The following is a 24,284-nucleotide window of genomic DNA, read 5'->3' as shown; positions in this document are numbered from 1 at the left end:
TTGGTGGAGCAATACATACAATCTTACCATTTTTTGACTCCAGTTTGGATATTTAGGAATCACATTAAAGATAATATCATTATAAATCATCCTAAAACAGAAAGGAAGAGTAATTTGCAAAATTCCAGCTTGATCTTGTTGTATAAATGTTTCTTGTAATCAATCGTACAGATTCTATCTTATTATGCAATAAATAATAAGACAAATCGTTTAGATTCAAAAATAGATAATTGATTTGTGATTTGTTCCTTTATCATTATTTATTTAAATCGTAAATTATCTAATCTATGCATCACATGTTGCGCGCTAAAAACCTAGGAGGCATCCAAATCCAAATCAATTGGACAAAAGGTGTACAGTGGATAGACAACATGTGAATATTTTTACACTATTCTTTATTAGTCTCGAGTAAAAGAGGACTCTAGATCAATAAAAAAAAAAATAGTTAAGGTATTCCGGCTTTTTCGAAGTAAGAAGGGGTGGATGAGTACATAACAATTTTTTTTTATTGTTGTATTGTATGTGCTAAACACTATCAATATCATGCTATACTAATTTATCCTATAGTCTTTGATCCAATATTGCTAGTGTACTAATTGCCCTAGTACTTATATAGATGCAAAAACATACATACTATAATTGCATGAAACAAAAATCACCTTTTACCACAAGTTACTATATACTATGTTATTGATAAGACATTTGTGCATACCTATTCAGCTCCCATTTCATATACTTAAAAGTGGTGATTATATTATTTGACGATTGAATTAATTAAAGCCACGATCTATTGGATTTCTAATGTATATGTTGTGTATATTTCGATAAATATAAATTAGTTGGTTGAATGGCATTTATAAACTTTTTTTCAAATAAAAATTAGATTCACCATTTATTTTTTAATTAAAACTAGTATCATGTTCAACACAAAGCATATATATCTGATGTCTTCCTACAACATAAAATCCTAATTCATAATTTCAAAATTAAAACTACAAAATAAATTCTTATTCATGATTTCAAAACTTCAAAACAACAAAATAGATTATTTCGAAATTGAATTTTAAAAAGCAATCATAAAAAACAACCATTTGGATTTGAATTGCAATTTCTTGCCTACAGAATTGAACCATTTTCATATATGATATGAATTGTCGGACCTATTTCAATCGTATAAGTAGTTTTATAATAATAATAATAATAATAAAAAATAAAATAAAAAATAATAATAATAGCATAACTCATTAAATTTAAATTATTTATCCACTTAGGATAATTAATATATTTTTACTACGCCCCATCCCCACTACGAAACTTAAACATGTACACTATTCTTAACCCTAGAAAAGGAGTATATATTTAATTACTTTGTTAAATTCTTCCAAATACCTAGTAAATAAAAGATATATATCATATTTATTAAAAAAATTAGTTTATTTTAGATATTATAATGAGAAGTGAGATAGACATTTAAATACATAAAATATAATAATTAGAAAGTGGATTTCCTCTAGGAAAAATTTATCCCAATAGCAGAAACACATGAGTTGACTTGAAATTTTTATTTTTCTCAATTTTAGTTGAAACATGATGAATAATTCATTAAAATTAAAAACAAAATTATTTCACATTAATAGATAGCCAATTTTGCTTCTTAACACTGGCTAAAACTATCAGTGGACTTGACTATTTTGCTTTAATAATTGATATAGTGCAATTATATATCTTTTTTTTTTTTTGGTGATTTGTCTAATCACATAACATAACATTAATATAAGAGTAAATTCTTGTCCAGTTAATACCTTAATTTTCCTATTAGTCTTATCAGGGTGGAGATAACATTGTGCACGTGAATTCGATGGATATCAACGTACTTTGTTCAAATAATATATTTATGTTAATAAATCATAAAAATGTATAAATATTAAAATTAGAACTTGAATACTATCATTTAAAATTCATAAAATTAAAATTTTAGTTCTGCTTTTGAGTCTAATCATTCCAACGTTAGAATCAACATGCATTATAATAAAAATATGTTTAGCGATAATAAATATTCACATTATAATAAAGAGTGCTAAGTGCTAACACATTTACCAACACTAGTTAATCGTCATTAAATTTAGTATCGCTATAAATTTTAAAAATATTTATAAAAAAAATTAATTTTCGCCAAAATAAATACTTCAATAACAATTAAACTATTGCTTTAATTAAGTTCTGCTAAAAATGGTTTTTGGTGCAGTGGTACTACAATTTTAATTCGTTCTTGGGGATCTTCTAAGATATTCTTTAATTTTTTCAACCTGATTTTAATATAGTATTTAGTTTATTTAAGCCATCGTTAAGCACTTTGCTTTAGTTAATAATTATCCACTTTACCGTATCATAAAAAATTTAGTTAATTTTATCATTATTATTACTGTAATGCCACCCCATACCCGCACACCACACCGATAAAAGGTGTGTTCGATAGAAAGAAAAATAAATGGATTTTATTTTATTTATTTTTGTTGTATTTAATACGTAAGTTATTTTAAAAATATTTGTATATAATATAGACAAATATTAAAAATTGTAAACTATATGTTAGGGAGGTGAAAATGCTAAAAACAAACAAATTAACACATTTACAAAATGTTTCAAAATTCTATAGTAACATTGGATTCAATAATAATTAACTAATATCGATAAAGAATTTAGCGAACTCTTTGTTAATATATATATATTTATTGCCACTAAAAACTGTGATTTGTCGTAATAGTAGCACAAGAGTGAAAATCCCAAAATGGAAAAATAATTGGATTTAGAAATAATAAGCCCTGTGAGATTCCAAAAATTCGTTATATCCTGCTGAATTTTAACAGTTCTTTATTCTTCATCATGGAATATTTTAAAAGATAATTGAACCCCTACTTGTTAAATTTTTATTCTCCTTGATTTTGCTTTTCATAGTGTTGATAAATAATAAATTAATACAATTTAATTCTAATAGGAAAAAGAACTTTAGTAAAGTGATTTAATTTATATACAATTGATGATACAATTTCCAAAACTAACGAACCCCTTGAAAACCTACATGAGCATTGGCCTTTTGGCTTTTGCAACCTAGCTAATTTTTCTCAAAATAGATTTTTTTTTTTAAAAAAAAACTAAAAAAGACTGTAGAATCTTAGCAAATCAGTTGGTTGACTATCTAAACATTCACCTTATTGGTGAGGGTTCAATTCTCTATCTTGTAATCAACTGAATTGATTACTACAAAGTTACTAATTGAGTGTATGTTATAACATATCAATCAATTGAACTCTAGCCACTACACTAATTATTCTATACCTAATGTTGATGGTTAGATACCACACCTTCACGTTGTAGAGGTTCAATCCTTATAATAATTTCTTGTGCTACTTCTTGAGGGTTTGAAATTGTAGTTGAATTAGAGCTACCACCATTGACAATTTTTTGACAAGTTTCAATGAGACAATGTCTACAAGTAGGGCAAGAAGAGTGTGAATTGAGCCATTTATCGATACATCGGACGTGGAACCCATGGTTGCACTTTGGCAAAACCCTAACTTTCTCTCCTGCAACAAATTCTGATAAGCAAATGACACATTCAGAATCGAGACCTGGATGTTTCAACTCAGTAGTGTATGTTATGATTGGAAAAGTCTTGAGGGCTTTCTTCTTGATCCCGTTATTTGTAAGCTTCGTCGTTGCTGAAATGTTTGTAGAAATCGATGATGATGAGTCTGACTCTGATACCAAACTAGTGCATCTTAGTGCACATCTTATGATTGAATTCAAGGCAAGTGAGCAAACCAAAGCACATAATAGTACTGATAGTACCATCACAACATGTGCATCAAATGTATTGGTGGTGTCCCCTTGTGATAGATCTGTTTGTTGTGGGGTGGCTGGTAGAAGTAGTCTTCTTGAATATTGGAAATTTTTCATGAAATCTTGAATTAATGAAGTGGAAGTTATAGTTGCCATGGACTTTTTTGTTTAGTGTGTGTTTTCTTTGAAGTGTTGTGTTTTGTTTGTTGGGGTTGGATGAATAATGTAATTGGTAGTTGCTTAGGACTAATTTATAGGGCAAGAAGATGTACTTTATGGGCCAATAATGAAAGAATAATTATTATAATTACTAAGTTTATTTTCCTTCATTAAACAATACTTAAAAGACTTCTCAACCCACATTTTTAATTAATTAACTAGCTCTACTTCTATCTAACCACTACAAATACCCACAAAATGCATTTTTTTTTATAAGAGAAATGGTGGAGATCCAAACGTTATTACTCGCTTAGCTGTTATTTCATTTGCTTTATGTATCCTGTTATTATATTGTCGTTATTTTTCTTTTAATCTTATCTTAATTATATCTTTTTGAGTGAAGGTCTACTAGTAACAACCTTTCTACCTCATAAAGGTATAAAATCACGATTACGTATACCTTACCTACCTTAGAAATCAGTTGTAGAATTACACTAATAATGTTATTATTGTGTTGGTGGTGAAACTCTTGTCATGTTTACGAGTGTTAAGTTTCCATGTCAAAAGCTACTAAATATATTGTGAATATACCGTCATCTTTATTAAAGAGCGATTCACTCTTACGTAAAGACTTTTCGAACGTGAATTCAAATTAAATCGAATAGTGAGGATGCTAAAGATGGCGACGTACAACAGTAGTACATAGCATGAGAAAGTAGAATGGTATAACTAATCTTTAGTATCAATAATTTTTGCCTTTCCAATTTGGATACTCCACTAATATATATATATATATATATATTATGTGTGTATGCTAATGGGCTATCTACTCAAGATGGGCCCAGCCCACATTTAGCGTGGAGTAGTCAGCCACGTGGAATTTGCATCATAACTGAGGGGCCCATATTTCTAAAACAAATGCTCTTTTGGGCCCATACATACAGCCCAAGAAGGGAGCAGGAAGCTTCCTTTTCTCCTTATGACATGGAAAATGTATACTTTTGTATATCAGTAATATATATAAATAGCTTTTTGATAAACTATATATCAATAGAGGGGGTGGGGTTAGTTTAGTATATAGTGTGTGTTGAAGTGTGCTCTCTAATGGATTTTAATTTTAATATTGCACCTTTTTATTAATTTTAAAAAGCCAACTTTATAGAATGGCTTAATGAGATAACAACCAACCTATTAATAGTAAAAATATAAGACAAATAGTGTGGTGAAAAAGGTGTATACAGTGTATCCATTTCTCTAAATTTGTATCAATAAGACAAATAGTGAATCTTTATCATCGAATAATATGAGAGACAAATCTTAGGATTAGCCCTATATCACTAACCAGTTTAGGATTATAATGGGTATAAAATTAATTACTGCCTCTGATTAGAAGTTCAGGAAAATAAATAAATTTTGAGTCGCGTGATTTATTAAAATACTAAAAATATTTATAATGTATTAAAATATATAATTTTTTAAATTTGGTGTTCATTAGAATTATGAAATTGTCAAAGAAAGGACGGAGCTTCCCTTTAAGATTTTTGGTTGTTTATGCAAAAAATTTCAATTGCCACAAATATACGAAGAATGTGCTCAGGAAATTTATAGTAGAGTCGATCACAATGATCGAATTAATTACCTTAATGCATAAAGATACTAGATTACCTAGTCAAAAACCTCTCTTATTTCTTTTCTATTGCAAATTGCAATTTCTAGATTATTATATGATGATTTTTGGACTTTAACTTATTCAAAAAATGACAAATCTTTTCATGGCAAACTAATTCATTTCGCAAGTTTGTTATACGGGCTTTGCGAATAATTTTATTATCTTCGGGAACAAGATCACACCCTTCATTACGAGCTTTTACATATGCTTCTGGAGCTACTAAATTAGCTATGATATCTAAGATAACAGACTAAAAAGAAAAATAAGACTAACAATTTAAAATGGGCGATATAGTTCTTTTTTATTTATTTTATAAAAAAAATACTCCCCGTATCATTTCATATATCTTAACTATTATATATAACATTTTAAAATATGAAAAAAGTTTTGAATTTTAAAATCTTGATATTTGTGAGAGGTTAAATTTCTCATTTATATTTGATGCATCTAAAGACTCTGTTCTAGAAATGAATTAATCAGCGGCAACTAAGCATTAAACAAAATGATAATTGGATGGATTCTTTGTAATTTGCGTCAAATTTAATTGAGGTTTCAATATAATTTTTGAATATCAAATATAGTGGGAAAAATAAATAAGAGAAGAAGTACTGTTTGGCTCCACTTGAAAATTTTTGTGGTCTATAAACATTTACTGTACAATATTTTGTGGTAATTAAGCACTAATGTTTATTTTATAATAATATCTCATATTTTCGCAAAAAGCGACTGAAACAAAGGACAAAGTGAAAGAGGCAATTTTTTACTCATTGCTTGTCGGATCGTTCGATTGGAAATAAGTTATTTTAAAATTAATTATTTTGAAATAAGTTTTTTTGCGATAAATTATTCTATCATGTATACGAGATAATTATCTCATCATTAACATATATATGGTGAGATAAATAATCTCTAAATTGCATAATACCTTCAACCAAATATAAGATAAGATAATTCTCCATTATGTAATCTAAAAATTATTATATCTTAATTATATCTTACACCTTACACCAAACGATTTCTTATATAAAACCATTTAGCTTCTATGCACTAATTATTTAGAGTAATTATACAAACTGAATATATTAACAAAAGCAACAAGCATATATGGTGAGATAAATAATCTCTAGATTACGTAATACCTTCAACCAAGCATAAGACAAGATAATTCTCCATTTAATTCAAAAATTATTATACCTTATATCAAACGATTTCTTAGAACCAGTTAGCTTCTATGCACTAATTATTTAGAGTAATTATACAAAGTGAATATAGTAAGAAAAGCAACAATTATGCTTCGTCTTAATTTATGTGATACATTTTAAATTATGAAATTCAAACAAGTTTTATGTTGATGATAATCATTTTCAAATATTATTTTTTAAATATCTTGAATTTGATTATCAGTTAAAGTACTTTTTACGATCATTTACAAATATACTAAATTTTTTTCACAAATAATCCTGTCGAAGATTCCATGAAAAAAGAAAACACCAAATCCTTGATTGATTCTTTTTGCAATAAAATTTAATTTTAAATATTTTTAGCTAGTGTAAGTATGATTCGAGCTAAGATTTGATCGAACATTTTATATGTTTGTAGCTAGTGTTAGTGTGACTTTCTTTGATTCTTTTAAAGCCTTTCTATAAATTATCTTTTAAACGCAATATTAATCACTATCAGAACTAATCAATTCTAGCTATTTGTATTTGAATAATGAAAAAATTAATAATTTTTCTGAACAATCACTTCTTCATTATTTTTTAAAAATTATTGTGGCATTCAATCCAGTTTATGAATTCCTTGCAGATTTCCCCCCCTTTTTTTTTATTTGTTGTTTGAAAATCGACATTAGAGCTTAATTAAATTCAAATTGTTAACCACAAAATTCACTGAATATGGGATTGACTCTCCTAACAAGATTTTCTACATATTTAAGAATCGATACGAGAGCTCTACTTAACAAATTCATAGTTGAAATAGTATTTGTTTTACTACTCTTTTTATTCTATATATAAAAAGAAACATATTTATCCCTTTTTAGCAATTTATTAATTTTAATTATCTATTTGACAAAATTTAAGACTGCAAAACTAAAAAACATTTAAATACACTTAACATATTTTGAGTTCAAGATCACAAATTCAAAAAAATTCTTTACTTTTTTTTTTAAATTTCATGTCAAGTTAAAATTAAAAAATACTTTTTTCTGGTATATATTTATATCAAATAACTTTGTTCGCCAAATCAATTATCTTTTTTTTTTAATTATTGCAAAATGATCTTTGTCCAAACGCTTATGTCAAAAAAAAGATCCAAACAGATCGAAAAGACTATAGTACCCTTGAGATGCTGTAGAAAGGATTAAGACAAATCAGCCGCTAAATCTTTTCCTCCATCTATTAATTAATTATTTATAATATAAATTAACATGGTAATTAGTCTGATTACAATTTACATCACAGCAAATAATTTTGGAGAATCAAATTTACGCTTAAATTATTGTTCTTGTTGTTTGTAGCTAAAGCAAGATAATCTTCTTAGATACTGATTCAAATCTTTATTAATCAGAAGATCACTAATTAAAAAGATAGAATATAATTAGCAAAAGGCTTTAAACCTGTAAAGCTGATATGGATTTTTTTTTTTACGAAATCTATTCTATTAAACATATAATATACTTTATTTAGGGCCATGCCAATTTAGATTTCGTATTTCTAATTTATACACCTTTTAAAAAATCATAAATATAAAGTATTTTCTTATAAATTTATTCTTAATTTCTCTAATATAATCAAAATACTGTTTATTGCAAATAAGAACTAATTTTAAAAGTAAAATAAAGATAATAATAATAATAAATTTTATCTCAATTTTATAAACCAATAAATATTTTGAAATGAATATCTTTATTTTATTATTTTGGTAATATAAACAACTTGGAACACAAGTTGTGCATAATATCACAAAAGTAGTTTGACCCTTCCATACTAATTTTATGCCTGTGCTCATTAATTAAATATGCAAGAAACTAATTAAGCTTCGAATATCATATTGGTTTAGATTTTTCAAATATCAAATTAAATTATTTGTGTTGATTTTTTGAATTTATAAATCAAACAAATAAAATTCGGTGGTTTTCGGCTATGGATCTTTTTTGGATTTCTTTGAATTTTTCAGTTTCTTTTCGATAAAGTATTCATACAAACATATAATTTTTATACTTCAAATATTTCTTTAGTCCTACAAAAATACAACTATCTAAGTTATTTCTCAAGAAAATAACAAAAAATATGATATGATTAATGACACGAAAATATCCAACAAAAAAATAATAATAAAATCGCTTAAAACAAATATTGCAAATGAATAAGTCATAATGATATTGATCATAATTTAAAGTACTAAATCATGCTAAATAAGTTTAGTAAGTATTAGTTACATGACTAAATATTAAAAGAAAGTAAAATTAGATCATGCATTTCGAGAAGGTGTTAAGCATTAAAAATGTCTGCTAACTTGCAGTTGACCAACGACTTAACTAATTATAAGCTAATCTTAGAAAATAATTAAGTAATAAAAATCCATTTTTCATTTGGAAGGAGACTTGAATGAAACTTAGTAACTCATTGTGGAAAGACACAATAAAATGTAAATATTTGCCCTTCCCTTATATTTTTTTTTTATTCGTCTTTCCACCATAAGTATAAGTGGCAACCTACTAATATCTATAAAAGTCGCCACAAAAGGGCAAGTGTTAATGGTACCTAAAATTGCCACTAAAACCCATAAAAGTCGCAGCAAAAGAGTAAGTATTTAACTAAAACCGCCACTAATAAGTCGACGCAAAAGGGTAAGTAAAAGTGGCAACTAAAACCGCCATCAATACAAATAAAAGTCGCCACAAGTAAATATTAGTGGCACCAAGAATCGCCGCTAAAAGCTATATGAGTCGCCACTGAAAGTCCTTTTCAGTGTCACATGAGTCGCCGCTAAAAGCATAAAAAAGTCGCTACTAGAAATGTTGAAAAACATAGGTTTTAGCACGTTATAGAGACTTTTAGCGACGAAATTCGTAAGTAAGAAGTGACTTTTAGCGGCGGTTTTAATCGCCACTAAAAGAGATTTTTATCGACGAGATTCATATGTTTTAGCAGCTGGTGAAGTCGCCACTAAAAGTCTATTTTTAGCGACGAAATTTATATGTTTTAGCGGCGACTAAATGTCGTCACTAAAGAAGACTTTTAGCGACAAAATTCATATGCTTTAGCGGCGGGTAAGTAGCCACTAAAAGTCCCGACGAAATTTATATCTTTTAGCGGCGACTAAATGTCGTCACTAAAGGAGACTTTTAGTGACAAAATTCATATGTTTTAGCGGCGGGTAAAGTCGCCGCCACTAAAAGTCTCCTTTTTAGCGACGAAATTCATATGTAAGAAGTGACTTTTAGCGACGAAATTTATATGTTTTAGCAGCGACTTAATGTCATCACTAAAGAGACTTTTAGCGACAAAATTCATATGTTTTAGCAGCGGCTAAAGTCGCCACTAAAGGTTACTTTAGCGACGAAGAAATATTGCTTTTAGCGGCGTCTGAAGTCGCGACTAATAGAGACTTTTTTAGCGATGACTTTTTTATGTTTTAGCGGCGGTTTCAATCGCCACTAATAGAGACTTTTAGGGACGAATTCATAAGGCAGAAGTGACTTTTAGCGACGAAATACGTCGGTTTAGTGACGTTTAAAGTCATCAGTAAAAGCCTTTTTTAGTGGCTATAAGAATCGCCGCTACAAGCCAAAGAGCGGCCACTTAATGTCTTTATTAGTGGCAACTCGTGTCGCTGCTAAAAGCAAAAAACTTGTCGCTAAAGATTTATATAGATGCGTGCCGTTAAAAATCCTTTTAGTGGCAACAATAATTGCTGCTAAAAGGTTAAATGGTCGCCTACTAAAAGGCCCTTTAGTGGCAAAAAGAATCGCCGCTAAAAGCTATGTGAGTCGCCAGTAGAAGTCTTTATTAGCGTCGCTCTAATCGCCTCTGTAAGCTATATTTACTGCCACTAAAAGTCTTTTTTTTTGGCAACTATAATCTCTGCCAAAAATTATATCTGTTATTGCAAAAAGTTTATTATTCACCACTTAAAGCCTTCATTAGTGGCAACTATAGTGACCACTAATAGCTATATTATTCGCCACTAAAAGTCATTTTTAGGGTCAATAATAATCGCCGCTAAAAGCGATATCATTCGCCACTAAAAGTCTTTATTAGGGAAACTATAATAGCCACTAAAAGCAATAGTAGTCACCACTAAAAGTCTTTATGACTGTCCTCTATAATAGCCAGTAAAATGAAAGTTGAGGGTGTTAATAACCACAAACCACTTTGAAGGGGGTCAATTTTTAGTGTAGAGTGATAGTTGTTGTTGTACCAGTACTCAGCCATTGGAAGTCACTTATTCCAGTCCTTTGGCTTATGTCCACTCATGCACCTCAAATAATTTTCCAAACATTTGTTTAGCCTTTCTGTTTGACCATCAGTTTGCAGAACTGAAAAGTATTTGCACCTTAGTAACAGATTGGTCAATGGCTTGCTTATAAGTGCATACCCCTTAGTAAATTTTCTGTAAATAACTTGTCAACCCAAGAAAATCCTCTTAACTCCTTCACTATCATTGGATTTGAACACTCCTTCATTGTAGACACTTTAGAATGATCAGTACATACCCCATCTCCATAGATGATATGGCACACTTGTTGAATTTAGCAAAAAGATTATTGATCTTCGGTAAACTCAATACAGTGTCTAAGTGGTGAATGTGATCCTCCATGATCTTAATTGCTATATATTAGGAGGCTATTTTTTTGGTATATATATTATAACTAGTCCAAACTTTTTTTATGAAAGCGGCGATAATGTATTTTTAATCGGCTAGCTACAATTCAAAGTTGCAGCTTCGTGTGATATTACTATTAATGTTTAGTTGGAGTTGCATGTCTTAAAGCATATATACATAACTGATTACGAGGTGGGGAATTGAACCTTCACCAACAAGATGAGAGTTCACATAGCCAATCAACTGATCATATGCGTTTTAATTTAGAACTAAAATAGTTTGATGTTCGTGTACTACATATAAGAGTTGATACACTAGTTCAAAGAAAAATTCAAAATTATATGTGCATCTAGATCTGTTGAGTAAGAATAAAACTAGTTTGATGTTCATGTACAAGTTCTTTCTTTTTTTTCCTAGTCAATAAACGATGAAAATTTGTAAAGATAAACTTATGTTAGTGATTCTCCACATCAAAATTTAATTTCATGTGATATCACTGATTATATTATTAGTGTGATAGGAAAAGTGTTACCAAATTGTAGTTAAAAAGGTCTCAAAAGTCTTGTAAAATGGTTATTTGTAAACCATACACTCTTTACTTTTTGCTACGTGTACTTGAACTTTTTTTCACTTTTTTGAACTATATGCTATTTTAAAAATCATTTCTTGATTCCTAGTACATGACCAAATCTTCAATCCATGTTGTTTCAGATTCCACCAAAGATGCAATCTCATTAATTATAGGATAAAAAATTTGTTTGTTTCTAAATTATATAATTCATGGATAAATGGATAAAGTATTTTACTGATCACACTTTCAAAATTTATATTTTAAAATGGTGAAGTTATCTCATGTAACCTATAGATTACAAGTTAGAATCATGGAGAAGCAAACAATAATGCTTGTATTAGGGTAGACAATCTTGATCATACTCTTTAAATGTGTTCATTCCTCGGAACCTGCGGTGTGAATACAAAATGCTTTGTGAATCGAGCTGTCGTTAATTATGAGTGGTAGTAGTCTAGTAGAACTATTGAAAATCAGGAAGGTGATTAGTGGCTATCAACATTTATTACGTACGCTAATTCAACTAATATTGTTAATGAGAAAGTAACAACAATTTGTTGTAGAAAACTTGCGACCATATCAATTTGATAGTCAAGTTTAAGCTTAAGTGCTCTTGTGGCTTGTAATTAAAGCAAGATAATCTTAATTAGATACTTAATTTTAGCTAATTAGTAGTACTACTTTTTAAAAGATAGAATTGTGGTGTACACAACGCTTGAAAGGTATCGTATCGACAACAATTGTATCCGTTTGCAATTTACTCTTGTATGAAGATTTGTCTTAATAATTCTTTTTTTTTTAACTTCAAAAATTTGTTTAATATCTTTGCTAGTTAAATTAGTTTGTTTCTTATCATCGTTCATTAACTTCTTAAAGTGACTTAAGTATAAAAAAAAAACAATTTTACTATTTTTTAAAAAAAAATTATGAAAAAAAAAATACTTGGTACTTTTGTCACGCAATTGTTTTTGTTTTTTTAATTCAACGACTAATTGGATTTATAATTTTGATGATAAAATTTATTTTTTCACTAAATTTAGTGTAAAATCTATCATATATGCCCCAATTTTTATTATAAATATGAATTTTGTTTACAATATATTTAAATAATAATTTATTTTTTACTTCTATTAACACTTTTGTCTCTCATATTTTTTACATTAAAGAATAAAATCAGAATAAAAAACTCAAATAATGAAAATGAAAGAAGTCAACAAAATTATGTGTGGACATGAGTTTTTTCAAATCAAATAAATACATTTAATTTTTTTTTTTAACTTTCTTTAGATTAAAGAGTATATGTAAGGTACTTACTAATGATAAAGGTATATGTGATACATTTATATAACAGTAAGAATATACGTGAATTATTTTTATAACATGCATATATCAACTCTAATAACAAACTTAATTTGTGAAAACAAACTGCATTTCGAATAAATAATATTTCAAAAAAATTAGAACATCGAAGACAGTTTGAATCTCAAATTCAGGACTATTTTAGATAAAACTTAAGCCAATTATTAAAGATTGAATTTCAATTTTTTTTTTTTTTTGGGCTTGTTATCCCCCACTTATTTTTAAAAAAATTTGGAAATCCACGTTAAGACTTAAAAAAGAATGAGCCATACAAATTTAAACTCCTGAAAAATCTCACAGGGTGTGGAGCCAAAATAATGGGGCAGTGTCACTTCACTTGTGGCTAATGCATTGGGAATAAATAAATAAGATATCTTGAAAGGTGGGAATAAATAAATAAGATTTGAGGCATGAAATATAAGCTCTATAAATTTTAAATTTTTAAATTTATTATATAGGAAAATAGTTTAGCAATACAAAATTTATAAATTAAAAAATATATAATAATAGTTTAGAACAATGAATAAAAAAAATTAATCCTAAAAATGGAACTTCTAATATGATCATACAAATATTGATAGTGCAAATGATATGAAAGTTATCAAGAAGTGCAATTCAGTATTAATATTTCAAACTCTCAAATAATAAAAGAACTATAATTTCTTAGAATATACTACTATCCTTGTATGCAATTTACATGAAAGAAAATTAATTTTAAAAGAAATATTTGTTAAATGATATTCTACCTAATGTTGATTATTAGATACAACATCTTCACGTTGGAGAGTTTCAATCCTTATTATAACTTGTTGTATTGGATGGCATGTCTCAATAAGGCAATGTCTACAAGTAGGGCAAGAAGAGTGTGAATTGAGCCATTTATCGATACATCGGACATGGAATCCATGGTTGCACTTAGGTAGCACTTTGATTTTGTCTCCAACTCCAAACTCCGATAAGCAAATGACACATTCAGAGTCGAGTCTTGGATGTTTCAATTCAGTAGTACTATATGTTATAATTGGAAATGTCTTGAGAGCTCTTTTCGCGATCCCTCTATTGGCTAATTTTGTTGAAGAAGGGTTGTTATTTGTATGGTTTGATGAGGATGAATTTGTTAATATTAGGGTAGAGCAATTAAATGCACATTTTATGATGAAATTCAAGACAAGTGAACAAATTATGGCACATACAAGTACAGCCAAGACCATAATAACATTTTCATCAAACGTGTTGACTTTGTGACCAAGTGGCGGTGGATCGTTAGTTGTATCGTGGCTGATTCCGGCTGCCGGAGGCGGCGCCATGGTGGCTTCCCGGAGTAGTCTTCTTGAGTAGTGGAAGTTCTCCATGAATTCTTGAATTAATAGACTGGAAGTTATAGTTGACATATTTTAGAGCTTTTGGTTTGGACTTGGTATTGTGTGTTTTCTTTGTTTTTGTTGGTGTTCAATGTGTATCATATGCTTATATATAGGACGAATGTATATAGAGTGGACATGTGTAAATTTAAGTGTGGTCAACTCTTTGAGTCTTAATAATAGAATGATATAATATTATTTTATATTGTTAAAGGAACGGTGAACATTTGAGTTCTCTTTTTAGTTTTTTATTCAAGAAAGAATGGTTATATTTCTTTCTTGAATTATGAGATAATTCACTTTAAACGTACATTTATTAATTTCGAAAATAATTATTTAAAAAATAAGTATATTTCAAAGAGTTTTTAGTTAGAGTCGGATTTATCTTGCATGTGTATTTATTAACTTTAAAAAAAATTATTTAAAAACTACGATAAAATTAATTATGCATATTTAAAAAATATATTAATGTTTTTATATTATCGATATAAGGCAGGGGAATCATTAATAAAACTAGAGCTCAAATCCATCTAGAATGCTATTCGATGTATACTAATTTTTAAATTTTAAATTTGCCTCCGCTTTTAGTTCCTGTATTATTGCGAAACATTTCAAATTATAAATTCATAAAAACACAATTATTTTTTCCTTTTATCATATGCTCCACTAATTACTACCGTTGGTATAAGTTAATGGGTTATCCACTCAAGAAGGAGGGAGGCAGGGCACCTCTATTGCGACTGTCTAGTAGGATGACACGTGGTTATTAGCATTATGTACAATTATTAATGAACCAAATCACATGTACCCAAGTTTTGATATTTTTTGACCTAAATTGAAACGAAATAGATTAACAACTTTATTGTATATCAATCTATCTATAGCTAGGAGGCTATCGGACCTTTATCATTCGAATAACTTTCTCAAATATATGTAAGGGCGAAATAATAGTTATTTCATAATATCTTACTAGATATTTTTTATTATAAAATATATTTAACAAATCTATATTTATGATATAGTGTTAATGTGTGTTTATTTTAATGAAGAAGTTTTTGATTCGAATTTCAATAATATTTTCTTTTTTTATTTTAACAGTTACGCACAAAATTATTCTTGGGCTCTTGATACTTTAATAAACTATGGAAAATTAAAGTGTGTGCCATCATGTCACAACGGTTGAGATTAAACTGATTATTATCAATTGGAAAAAGTGGTAACATATGGTATAAAAAGTACTAGTTAGGTGTTGTAAATATAGATTTGTTAGCCAAGTATTGGTTAATTTTTGCTACGTGTGTTTCTAACTTTTTCTCTTTTTGAACACTAGATTCTTTAGTACATGAATCAAATCTCCAGTTAGGCACTTTAAGTTCTAATAATGTTGTTTGATATTTTACCTTATAGATCTATCTCATATATTGTAGTAGGGGTGGGTGTTTGGGTCATTCGAATTAAATATAAAAAATATAATCTGCTATATGATATGATAAATAGTGTTAAATTTTTGTAGCAATACGAAACTCTTAATAAAAAGTTGAGAAAAGAGTTGAAAATACTCATAAACTTGACAAGAATTTAGAGGTTTATTTACTCGTGTTATAAGATAGGAGATGTGTTTAAGTTCAATTAGTTAAATTAAAGCTTGTTTTTAAAGTTGTTAATAGTTCAAAGATAAAACTAATAATTTGCTTGCTTAAGCTTTTCGACTTTTTCATATATTATTTGAACGTTATAAATTTTCAATTCAGTAAACTTAAAAAGTTTTGATAAAAACGAATCATATATTTAGATGAATCAATGAATTATCAAAATTTTGTAATCAAACCCTTTCCATTGGTCACCTTTTGGGCTTTTCCATGGCATCTACATGTAATTACTTTTTATTTTCTTTTTTTGGTAGATTTCTTTCAAATTAACCAAATTCTTAATTATGCTTATTAAGTATTAAACAAGTCCCTATTTGTTACTAAATCTTGAGAGATAAGTCTCTTGTTGGATCAAATGTTATCTTATTTCTACATAATGTTATCTTAATTGATACCTTTTAGCCCTGATTTTAGCCGCATATTAAAGTAAAACAATTTATTAAAGTACTAATCAATCTCCTTCTATACTCTGAAAAGCTGTAGTTTTGTTGAAGACAGATCAAATGAAACAATATTTGTCACCAATCAACATCATATACATTTATATTAGTTTATTATACGTATTATTGATGTGAAAAAGTAACAACGTATATTATGTTGTAAACAACTTGGAACCACAATATAACTATATTCAAGTTAATATTTTCCAAGTGTACTACTACTACTTGTCTTTTTCTAGAAAAGCTCTACTCGAAATATCGTTATAAGTTGTACCAGATAATATTCTTTTGTTACGAGTGAGATACTGGTGATCATATAATATATCTGACGAATCTATCCTTTTGTCCTTTTAACCACATCATTAGGACACAAGTTCTTCCCTATCTTCGAGCCATACATAATTATTATTGATGAGAAATAGACAACTTGGAACCACAATATAATAGCCTTTTCTTTGACAAGAAGGAGCATGATCATCTTGATGATAAAGAAACAAGAAAAAAAAATTAATTTATACACTTGCAAGACTATATATCTAGCCAAAACTTTTCCAACAGGACAAAAGAAAGAACTAAACTATATATCAACTTAATTAAAAGCTAATGTCTAGTCTAATTGAGTTTATCTACTAGTAATTCTACCTAATGTTGATTATTAGATACGACATCTTCACGTTGGAGAGGTTCAATCCTTATTACAACTTCTTGTACTAGAGCTGATGAAATTGGAACAATTTTTTGGCAAGTCTCAATTAGGCAATGCCTACAAGTAGGGCAAGAAGAGTGAGAATTGAGCCATTTATCGATACACTTGACGTGGAACCCATGGTTGCACTTAGGTAGAACTTTAATTTTCTCTCCGATTCCAAATTCAGATAAGCAAATGACACATTCAGAGTCCAACCCTGGATATTTGAATTCAGTAGTACTATATGTTATAACCGGAAATGTCTTGAGGGCTTTTTTCTCGATCCCTCTATTGACTAATTTTGTTGAAGAAGGGTTGTTATTTGTATGGTTTGAGGATGAGTCTACCAATATTAGGTTAGTGCACCTACATACACATTTTATGATGAAATTCAAGATAAATGAACAAATCAAGGCACATACAAGTACGGCCAAGACCATAATAACATTTGCATCTAATGTGTTGACTTTGTGACCAAATGGTTGATGATTAGTTGTAGAGTGGCTGATTCCGGCTGCCGGTGGCGGTGCCATGGTGGACTCCGGGAGTAATCTTCTTGAGTAGTGGAAGTTCTCCATGAATTCTTGAATCAATAGAGTGGAAGTTCTAGTTGCCATATTTAGAGCTTTTTGGTGAGACTTTGTATTTGTGTTTTCTTTGCTTGAATGAATATAATTGAGGAACAATTGCTTTATATAGGACTAATGTATAAGGTGAACAAGTGTAAAGTGTGATAAACTATCTTTTTTGAGTTTTAGTTATGAAAAAGATATATTAGTATTTATTAAGTTAAAAGAATATATTTCAGAGTTCCAAACCATTGTTTCAATTAACTAGCTTTACACTTGAGCAATATAGATATAAAGAGTTTGTGAGTGGAGCCACTAAATTATTGATTCACCAGAAATTTTCGATTTTAATCTTGAATATAAAGAAAGTTTTATTGAAAGTGTCATCCCTAAATGAATCTAATAATACGCAATTTAAATTTAATCAAAACTTTAATACTGCTTTAAACATGACAAAAAAAAATTCAGCAAGTGGAGCCCTTTAGCTTTTTTGAAGTACCAACTTTCCTCTTCCGAATAGTAACATTGTTTGGGATAATATTATTAAAATCTCTTTCATTTTTTGTGAATTTATTTCCTTTTCAATCCAATAAAAAAGAATTTTAAATTTGGAAGTGTTTAGTCTGAATTTCACTTTTTACCTTCAATGACAAACTTTTATACTCCCATACATCTTCATTATAGCATGGAATGTTCAAATCACAAGTTTCAAAAAGAATTAAAAACCTATGATTATTATGAGATATTTAAAATTACATATTTTCTAAGTTTTTTTCATAAATTAAAATAGAAGTATAACTACTTCTATATTTACATAAGCATTTTTTTAAAAGTTGCAAAAATTATAAATCCATATGAAAAAACTTTTCTTTGATGAATTGAAAACATGAAAAGTATTTATTTTTTTTAATGAATCATTATCTGGATACTCCACTAAAAACCTTGGAACAATAAGTTAATGGACTATCCACTAAATAAAGAGCCAGAATATCTCCATAGCCGTCTGTCGAATAGGGTGCCACATGGTTATGTAGTTATTATTAGGAAATAAAAAGATTAATGAACCAAATATCTAAACAAATCCTAATTGGGACCCAAATCATTCTAATTGGGATATCTAAACCCCAACAAGGGAACAACACCTTTGTCTACACTCTCTATAATAACATGGCAAATTGCAAACTTTTGGTAGTTAGTAAATTCCTCCCTCCGTTCACTTTTACTTATCTAATTTTTATTTTGATGTTTCTCCAAAATCAACTTGTATGAATTTTTTATCAGATATACTTTTTCATCATATTAATATGAGATGGATTACAACTCACACTATCAGTAAAATCACTTCGAACGATGATAAATATGAACATTAATAAAGAGTGATAATGTTTTTATCGATATTAGTTAATTGACGTTAGATTGAATGTTAGTTATAGGTTTTAGCAACATTTACAAAAAGTGCTAAAATGTAACTATCACTAGGAATTTCCTCTTAAGAAAAAATATATATTTAGCGACAATTTAAACTATTGTCGTTAATTAGTTGTCGCTAAAATCATTTTAGGTGTTATAATATTTTTCATTTTATTTTCAAGCATCTAAATTTAAAATATTAAATTGATCTAACTCAATTTAGATCGTTTTATCTCATAAAGTATAATCTGACAAATACAAGTGATTGAAAAAAAAAATATCTAGCTCAAACATGGCAAAATGAAATATATTTGTTTGCATGTAAAACTAATCCTAACTGAAATCACACAAATACAATATCGAACTTTAATTGTACGTATATGTATGTATGACCTACTATATGTATGTATGTACAAATTGTATGTGTGTTTTCAAAGAAAAAATTAAGCCTAAATGTATATATATATGGTCAACTATATGTGTCTATGTACATATGAAGTTGGATATGTGCATTTTTGATGATATTAAACTATATGTATGGTTAATTGTATCCTATATATAGATAATATATTATAAAATTACCTATGCAATTTTTTTATGTTACTAATTATTTAAAAATGTCATCATGAAAAAAATGAAATTAATTACATCACGTAATTGTTCTAGAAGATTATAGGTATAAACAATGCAAAAAGTTTGACCAAGTCTTATGATTTTCCACAAGAAAATCATATCATATCGATTGAACTGATCATTAATAGGAAAAGTGGTAACACAAATGGTATTAAAAGTGCTAGTTGGGTGTTGTAAATATAAATTTGTAAACCAAGTATTGGTCACCTTTTGCCATGTGTGCTTCTAACTTTCTCTTTTTGAACACTTGTCATTTTTTTGGGTCAATTCAGAACTTCTTAGTACATGGACCAAATCTAAGTTAGGAAAATTCGATTTAAATATGAGAATTTTGATATTAATTTTTAATTTTTGGATTCATGAAACAAAATTCACATCAACTCGAAGTATGTTTGGATTGGATCGATCTTCTTACCATTGATTGCAAATTTCGATTCTATTATTTCAATTATTTTTTTTGAGATAAGATTAGTTTCTTTCTTATAAGCACGAATATTCTAACAAAGTATTTAATATTCGGCTAAAAGTATATATATCTTTTTATTATATTGTCGCTTGTATCTTATGTGTAATTTTTTTGACACAATGTTATCTTTAATGTTTTGAAATCATTGAGAGTTTACTGCGTTTAAAAAGTGTATCGAATAAAAATGAATTGAAATAAAAATGTAAGGTTGGATTAATTAAGCATATAACATCTTAGTATTTATATGTAAATACAAACAAATTCGGACATCTTATATTTCAAATATATATATATATATATATATATATATATATATATATATATATATATATATATTATATATATATATATATATATATATATATATATGTTATTCAAATATTTTAATTTTAATAAAAATAAATTAGTTCTTACTCAATCTTACCAAATATTTGCTTAATTTTATCTTCTTTTTACTTTATTTTATTTATTGACGACCTCATTTTCAACCTCAAATTTGTGCATTTAAAACCACAAAATAATACTTAGACAATTAATATGTGGCTTTTCCATGGCATCCACATAATTACTTTTTTTAAAAAAAGTAATCCTTAAGATTTCATTCACAAAAATCAAATCTTTGATTATGCTTCTTTAAGTATTTAATATACTCCAATTTGGTAAGAAATCTTTGAGAGATTACTCTCCTATGCTTGGATCAAATTATGTTATCTTGTTTCAACCTCATGTTATCTTGATTGGAACCTTTTAAACCTATCTTTAGCCGCAAAGTAAAGCAACTATTTATTAATATGTATATATATATTAATAAAAAAATAGTGTCAAATTTTTTTGTTGATATTATTTAATTGTCATTTGGTTCAATGTCGCTATAAAATTTAGGATATTTATAAAGAGGGCTAATTGCTTCTAAATGAATATATTTAACAGTAATTAAGCTACTATCGTAAATTAATTATTGTTAAAGTGATATTTTTGGTATAATGTCTCTGTCTATACTATGAGGAGCTGTACTTTTAATTTGTTGAATACAGATCGACCAAACAATGGTTGTCACCATCATATACATTTATATTCGTTGTTTAATTTGTATGTATTATTGAATGTGAAAAGTAACAACATTTGTTGTAGACAACTAGGAACCACAACATTAATGGTATTTTCCTAGTGAATTATTAAGGTGGTGAGTTTTACTTTTTCAAACAAATTGATTAATGAAGCACTTGGATAATTGATAAATATTTCTATTTATCTTTGTAGGGATAGACGACAGTAACATAATATTGATGTATTCATTATTGATATAAATCAATTATATTAATTGCATTCGTGATACAATGAATACAACATTTACTCAATCTCTTTTTCGCTTCTCTTTCAAATCTCCATTGCCCCTCTCCTCATCAATCTACCTAGCATATAACTAAGAATTGTAATCATACAAATTACTATTATAAATCTCTAGTCAAACTTAAACTATAGTATTTTTTTTTAAGTTCCTTTTTAATAATTAAAGAGATTGACTAATTGCAATTGGGCCAATTTAATTCAGTATTATGGTTGGGCTAAACCAGCTGAAAATAAGTTGAGTAGGTGCAAGACAACTTTTGTTAAAATGTTAATACTAAATAACTAACTTATTTGGTTTCTCAAAAAATTTACTCAAGGATTATAAAGTTCATATATAGAAATAATATAACCCACATGGTGTGTGGAGTCTAGTTGTTCCCTCGTAATTAGTTACATTTTGAGTTTAGTAATTATAATATAGAAGTGTTTAATTTGTATCATGAAATTAAAGTTGTATACAAAATAACATAGCCACTTACAGAAACACCATGTTGGTGTGTGGAATATTATTTAAACTTTTGAAGAGTCGTTGAAACTAAATGATTTAAATATATATATATATATAGTTGACTTTTGAAAGAAGAGTCAAAACTAAAGAAAGATAATTAGAGTGTGTGAATAATAATACAAATATACAACTATCTTGTCTTTGGATACTTGAACTCCTTATCAGAAATCCAACATGGTGTGTGGAGCCTAAGAAAATTATGGGTTGTGTCAATTCACTCTTTATAGTGGTAGGGAAAAAAATTAAAATAGGGCGGGAGCATAACAATGGAATAAATAAAATACGAATAGTAGCAGAATATAATTATAGATCTTAGATTGTAAGATCACGAGCGAATTTGTCAGATTCTTATTTTTATATATAAGAAATTTATAAATTATTTTTTCTATTCATTTTATAATACATGCGACAAGAGATTTTAGTTTCTATAAAAAGAATAGAACGTTGGATCCTTCATCCATTTTTCAAAATACATTTCTTACACAATTATATGAATTGGGCGACAAAATCAAACTCAATTTGTTCGGACAATTTAATATATATGTATATATATATATATATTCACTAGATAAATGATGTAGTATGCAAATTTATTTGATTGAGCGTGAAATTTTTATTTATTTATATAAATGCAATTGTGTATTCTTTAGCTAAAATTTACAACTTAATTCCCGCACGTTGTTCCTATTTGACCTTCGCATGACAAGAAAATATTGAAAATGCATGCAATAACTTCATCCTTATATAATTTGACTTAGTTTGTGGCAACAAAATAACATAGCCACTTTCAAAAAATAAAATAAAATGGTTGACTTAGTTAAGAATATTTTAGAAAGAGACTAAAGAAACAATAATACAACTATCATGATGGTACATGAATCCTTGAACATGGTGTGTGGAGCCGAAGTAAAGAGGTAATGGCACTTATTGCTTAGTGATAAGACATGATATATAGTAATATAAATCCAAAGTGCTAAGAAAAGAGGTCGAGTTAAAATTTAAAATTTCAGTTATTTTAAATTAATAAAAAAATTTCTGTCAAATATTAAAGTAAAAGTTATTAGACTCGTTCGAACTTCTAAATTTTGATCAATCGATTCACGTCTATATTCTGAAATGAGAAGTTTACCATATAAAGACAATGTGAAATATAGAATGAAGTAACCTCATTAAATTCATTTTTTTTTAAAAAAAAGGAACACACAATTTGAAAAAATTTCAAAGAAATTTGAGCAAATACTTAAAAACTATTCAATTATATAAAACATTTTTCCTTTTTAAGTATGGTTAAAGAAGTGTATTATTTTTTTAATAATAAGAAATAACTAATCAATATTAAAATTTCCTTTTTTAATTAAAATAATTTAATATTTTACAAATATCTAAAATTATTTTTATCATAAATTTTAAAACTTATTTTTAAAAACTTCATATCAAAATCATAGGTGTCATGTAAAGTTGTGGTACATGAGATAGATAGGATCCATTGTATGTTTTGAAGTTATTTTTCCGACACTACTTTATGAAGGCATTGTGATATGGATTCACTAGATTAATCAAAGTTTTAATTATTTTGTTTATTAGTGGGATTGAATATATGATTATTATTTTTTTGTTTTGTATCTTTATCACCAAACCACAAACACAATATAGTTTATGTGGATATCCTTTTTTAATAGACTTTTAGCACTTTAACTTTGCCTTGAAAAAAACAATTAGAGATTAAACATTTCTTATTTCTTTTTCTTGTATATTGGCAAAGTTGGTATTTTAAAATATCTCTTAA

The 24,284-nt window shown here is 27.7% G+C and overlaps 3 protein-coding genes across 3 annotated transcripts; all 3 read right to left on the bottom strand.

Moving 5' to 3' along the window:
- Positions 1 to 3,005: 3,005 nt before the first annotated feature.
- Positions 3,006 to 4,085, bottom strand: LOC101261867 (RING-H2 finger protein ATL78-like). The gene has a single exon (XM_004249817.5). The coding sequence runs from the start codon at positions 3,994 to 3,996 to the stop codon at positions 3,337 to 3,339; it is 660 nt and encodes a 219-aa protein (XP_004249865.2). The 5' UTR covers positions 3,997 to 4,085; the 3' UTR covers positions 3,006 to 3,336.
- Positions 4,086 to 14,022: 9,937 nt separating this feature from the next.
- LOC101260986 (RING-H2 finger protein ATL78-like) lies at positions 14,023 to 14,885 on the bottom strand. The gene has a single exon (XM_004250394.5). The coding sequence runs from the start codon at positions 14,813 to 14,815 to the stop codon at positions 14,171 to 14,173; it is 645 nt and encodes a 214-aa protein (XP_004250442.2). The 5' UTR covers positions 14,816 to 14,885; the 3' UTR covers positions 14,023 to 14,170.
- A 2,416-nt stretch (positions 14,886 to 17,301) lies between these two features.
- Positions 17,302 to 18,368, bottom strand: LOC101260687 (RING-H2 finger protein ATL78-like). The gene has a single exon (XM_004250393.5). It carries the CDS (start codon positions 18,177 to 18,179, stop codon positions 17,517 to 17,519), a length of 663 nt encoding a protein of 220 aa, XP_004250441.1. The 5' UTR covers positions 18,180 to 18,368; the 3' UTR covers positions 17,302 to 17,516.
- Positions 18,369 to 24,284: the final 5,916 nt, after the last annotated feature.

The sequence above is a fragment of the Solanum lycopersicum genome, chromosome 11, assembly GCF_036512215.1.
Source record: "Solanum lycopersicum chromosome 11, SLM_r2.1".
Classification (NCBI taxonomy): Eukaryota; Viridiplantae; Streptophyta; class Magnoliopsida; order Solanales; family Solanaceae; genus Solanum; species Solanum lycopersicum.
This window is presented reverse-complemented; position numbering and strand designations above follow the sequence as displayed.

Excerpts from the sequence above, each read along its gene's own strand:
- LOC101261867 (XM_004249817.5), bottom strand. The coding sequence starts at position 3,996 with ATGGCAACTATAACTTCCACTTCATTAATTCAAGATTTCATGAAAAAT.
- LOC101260986 (XM_004250394.5), bottom strand. The coding sequence starts at position 14,815 with ATGTCAACTATAACTTCCAGTCTATTAATTCAAGAATTCATGGAGAAC.
- LOC101260687 (XM_004250393.5), bottom strand. The coding sequence starts at position 18,179 with ATGGCAACTAGAACTTCCACTCTATTGATTCAAGAATTCATGGAGAAC.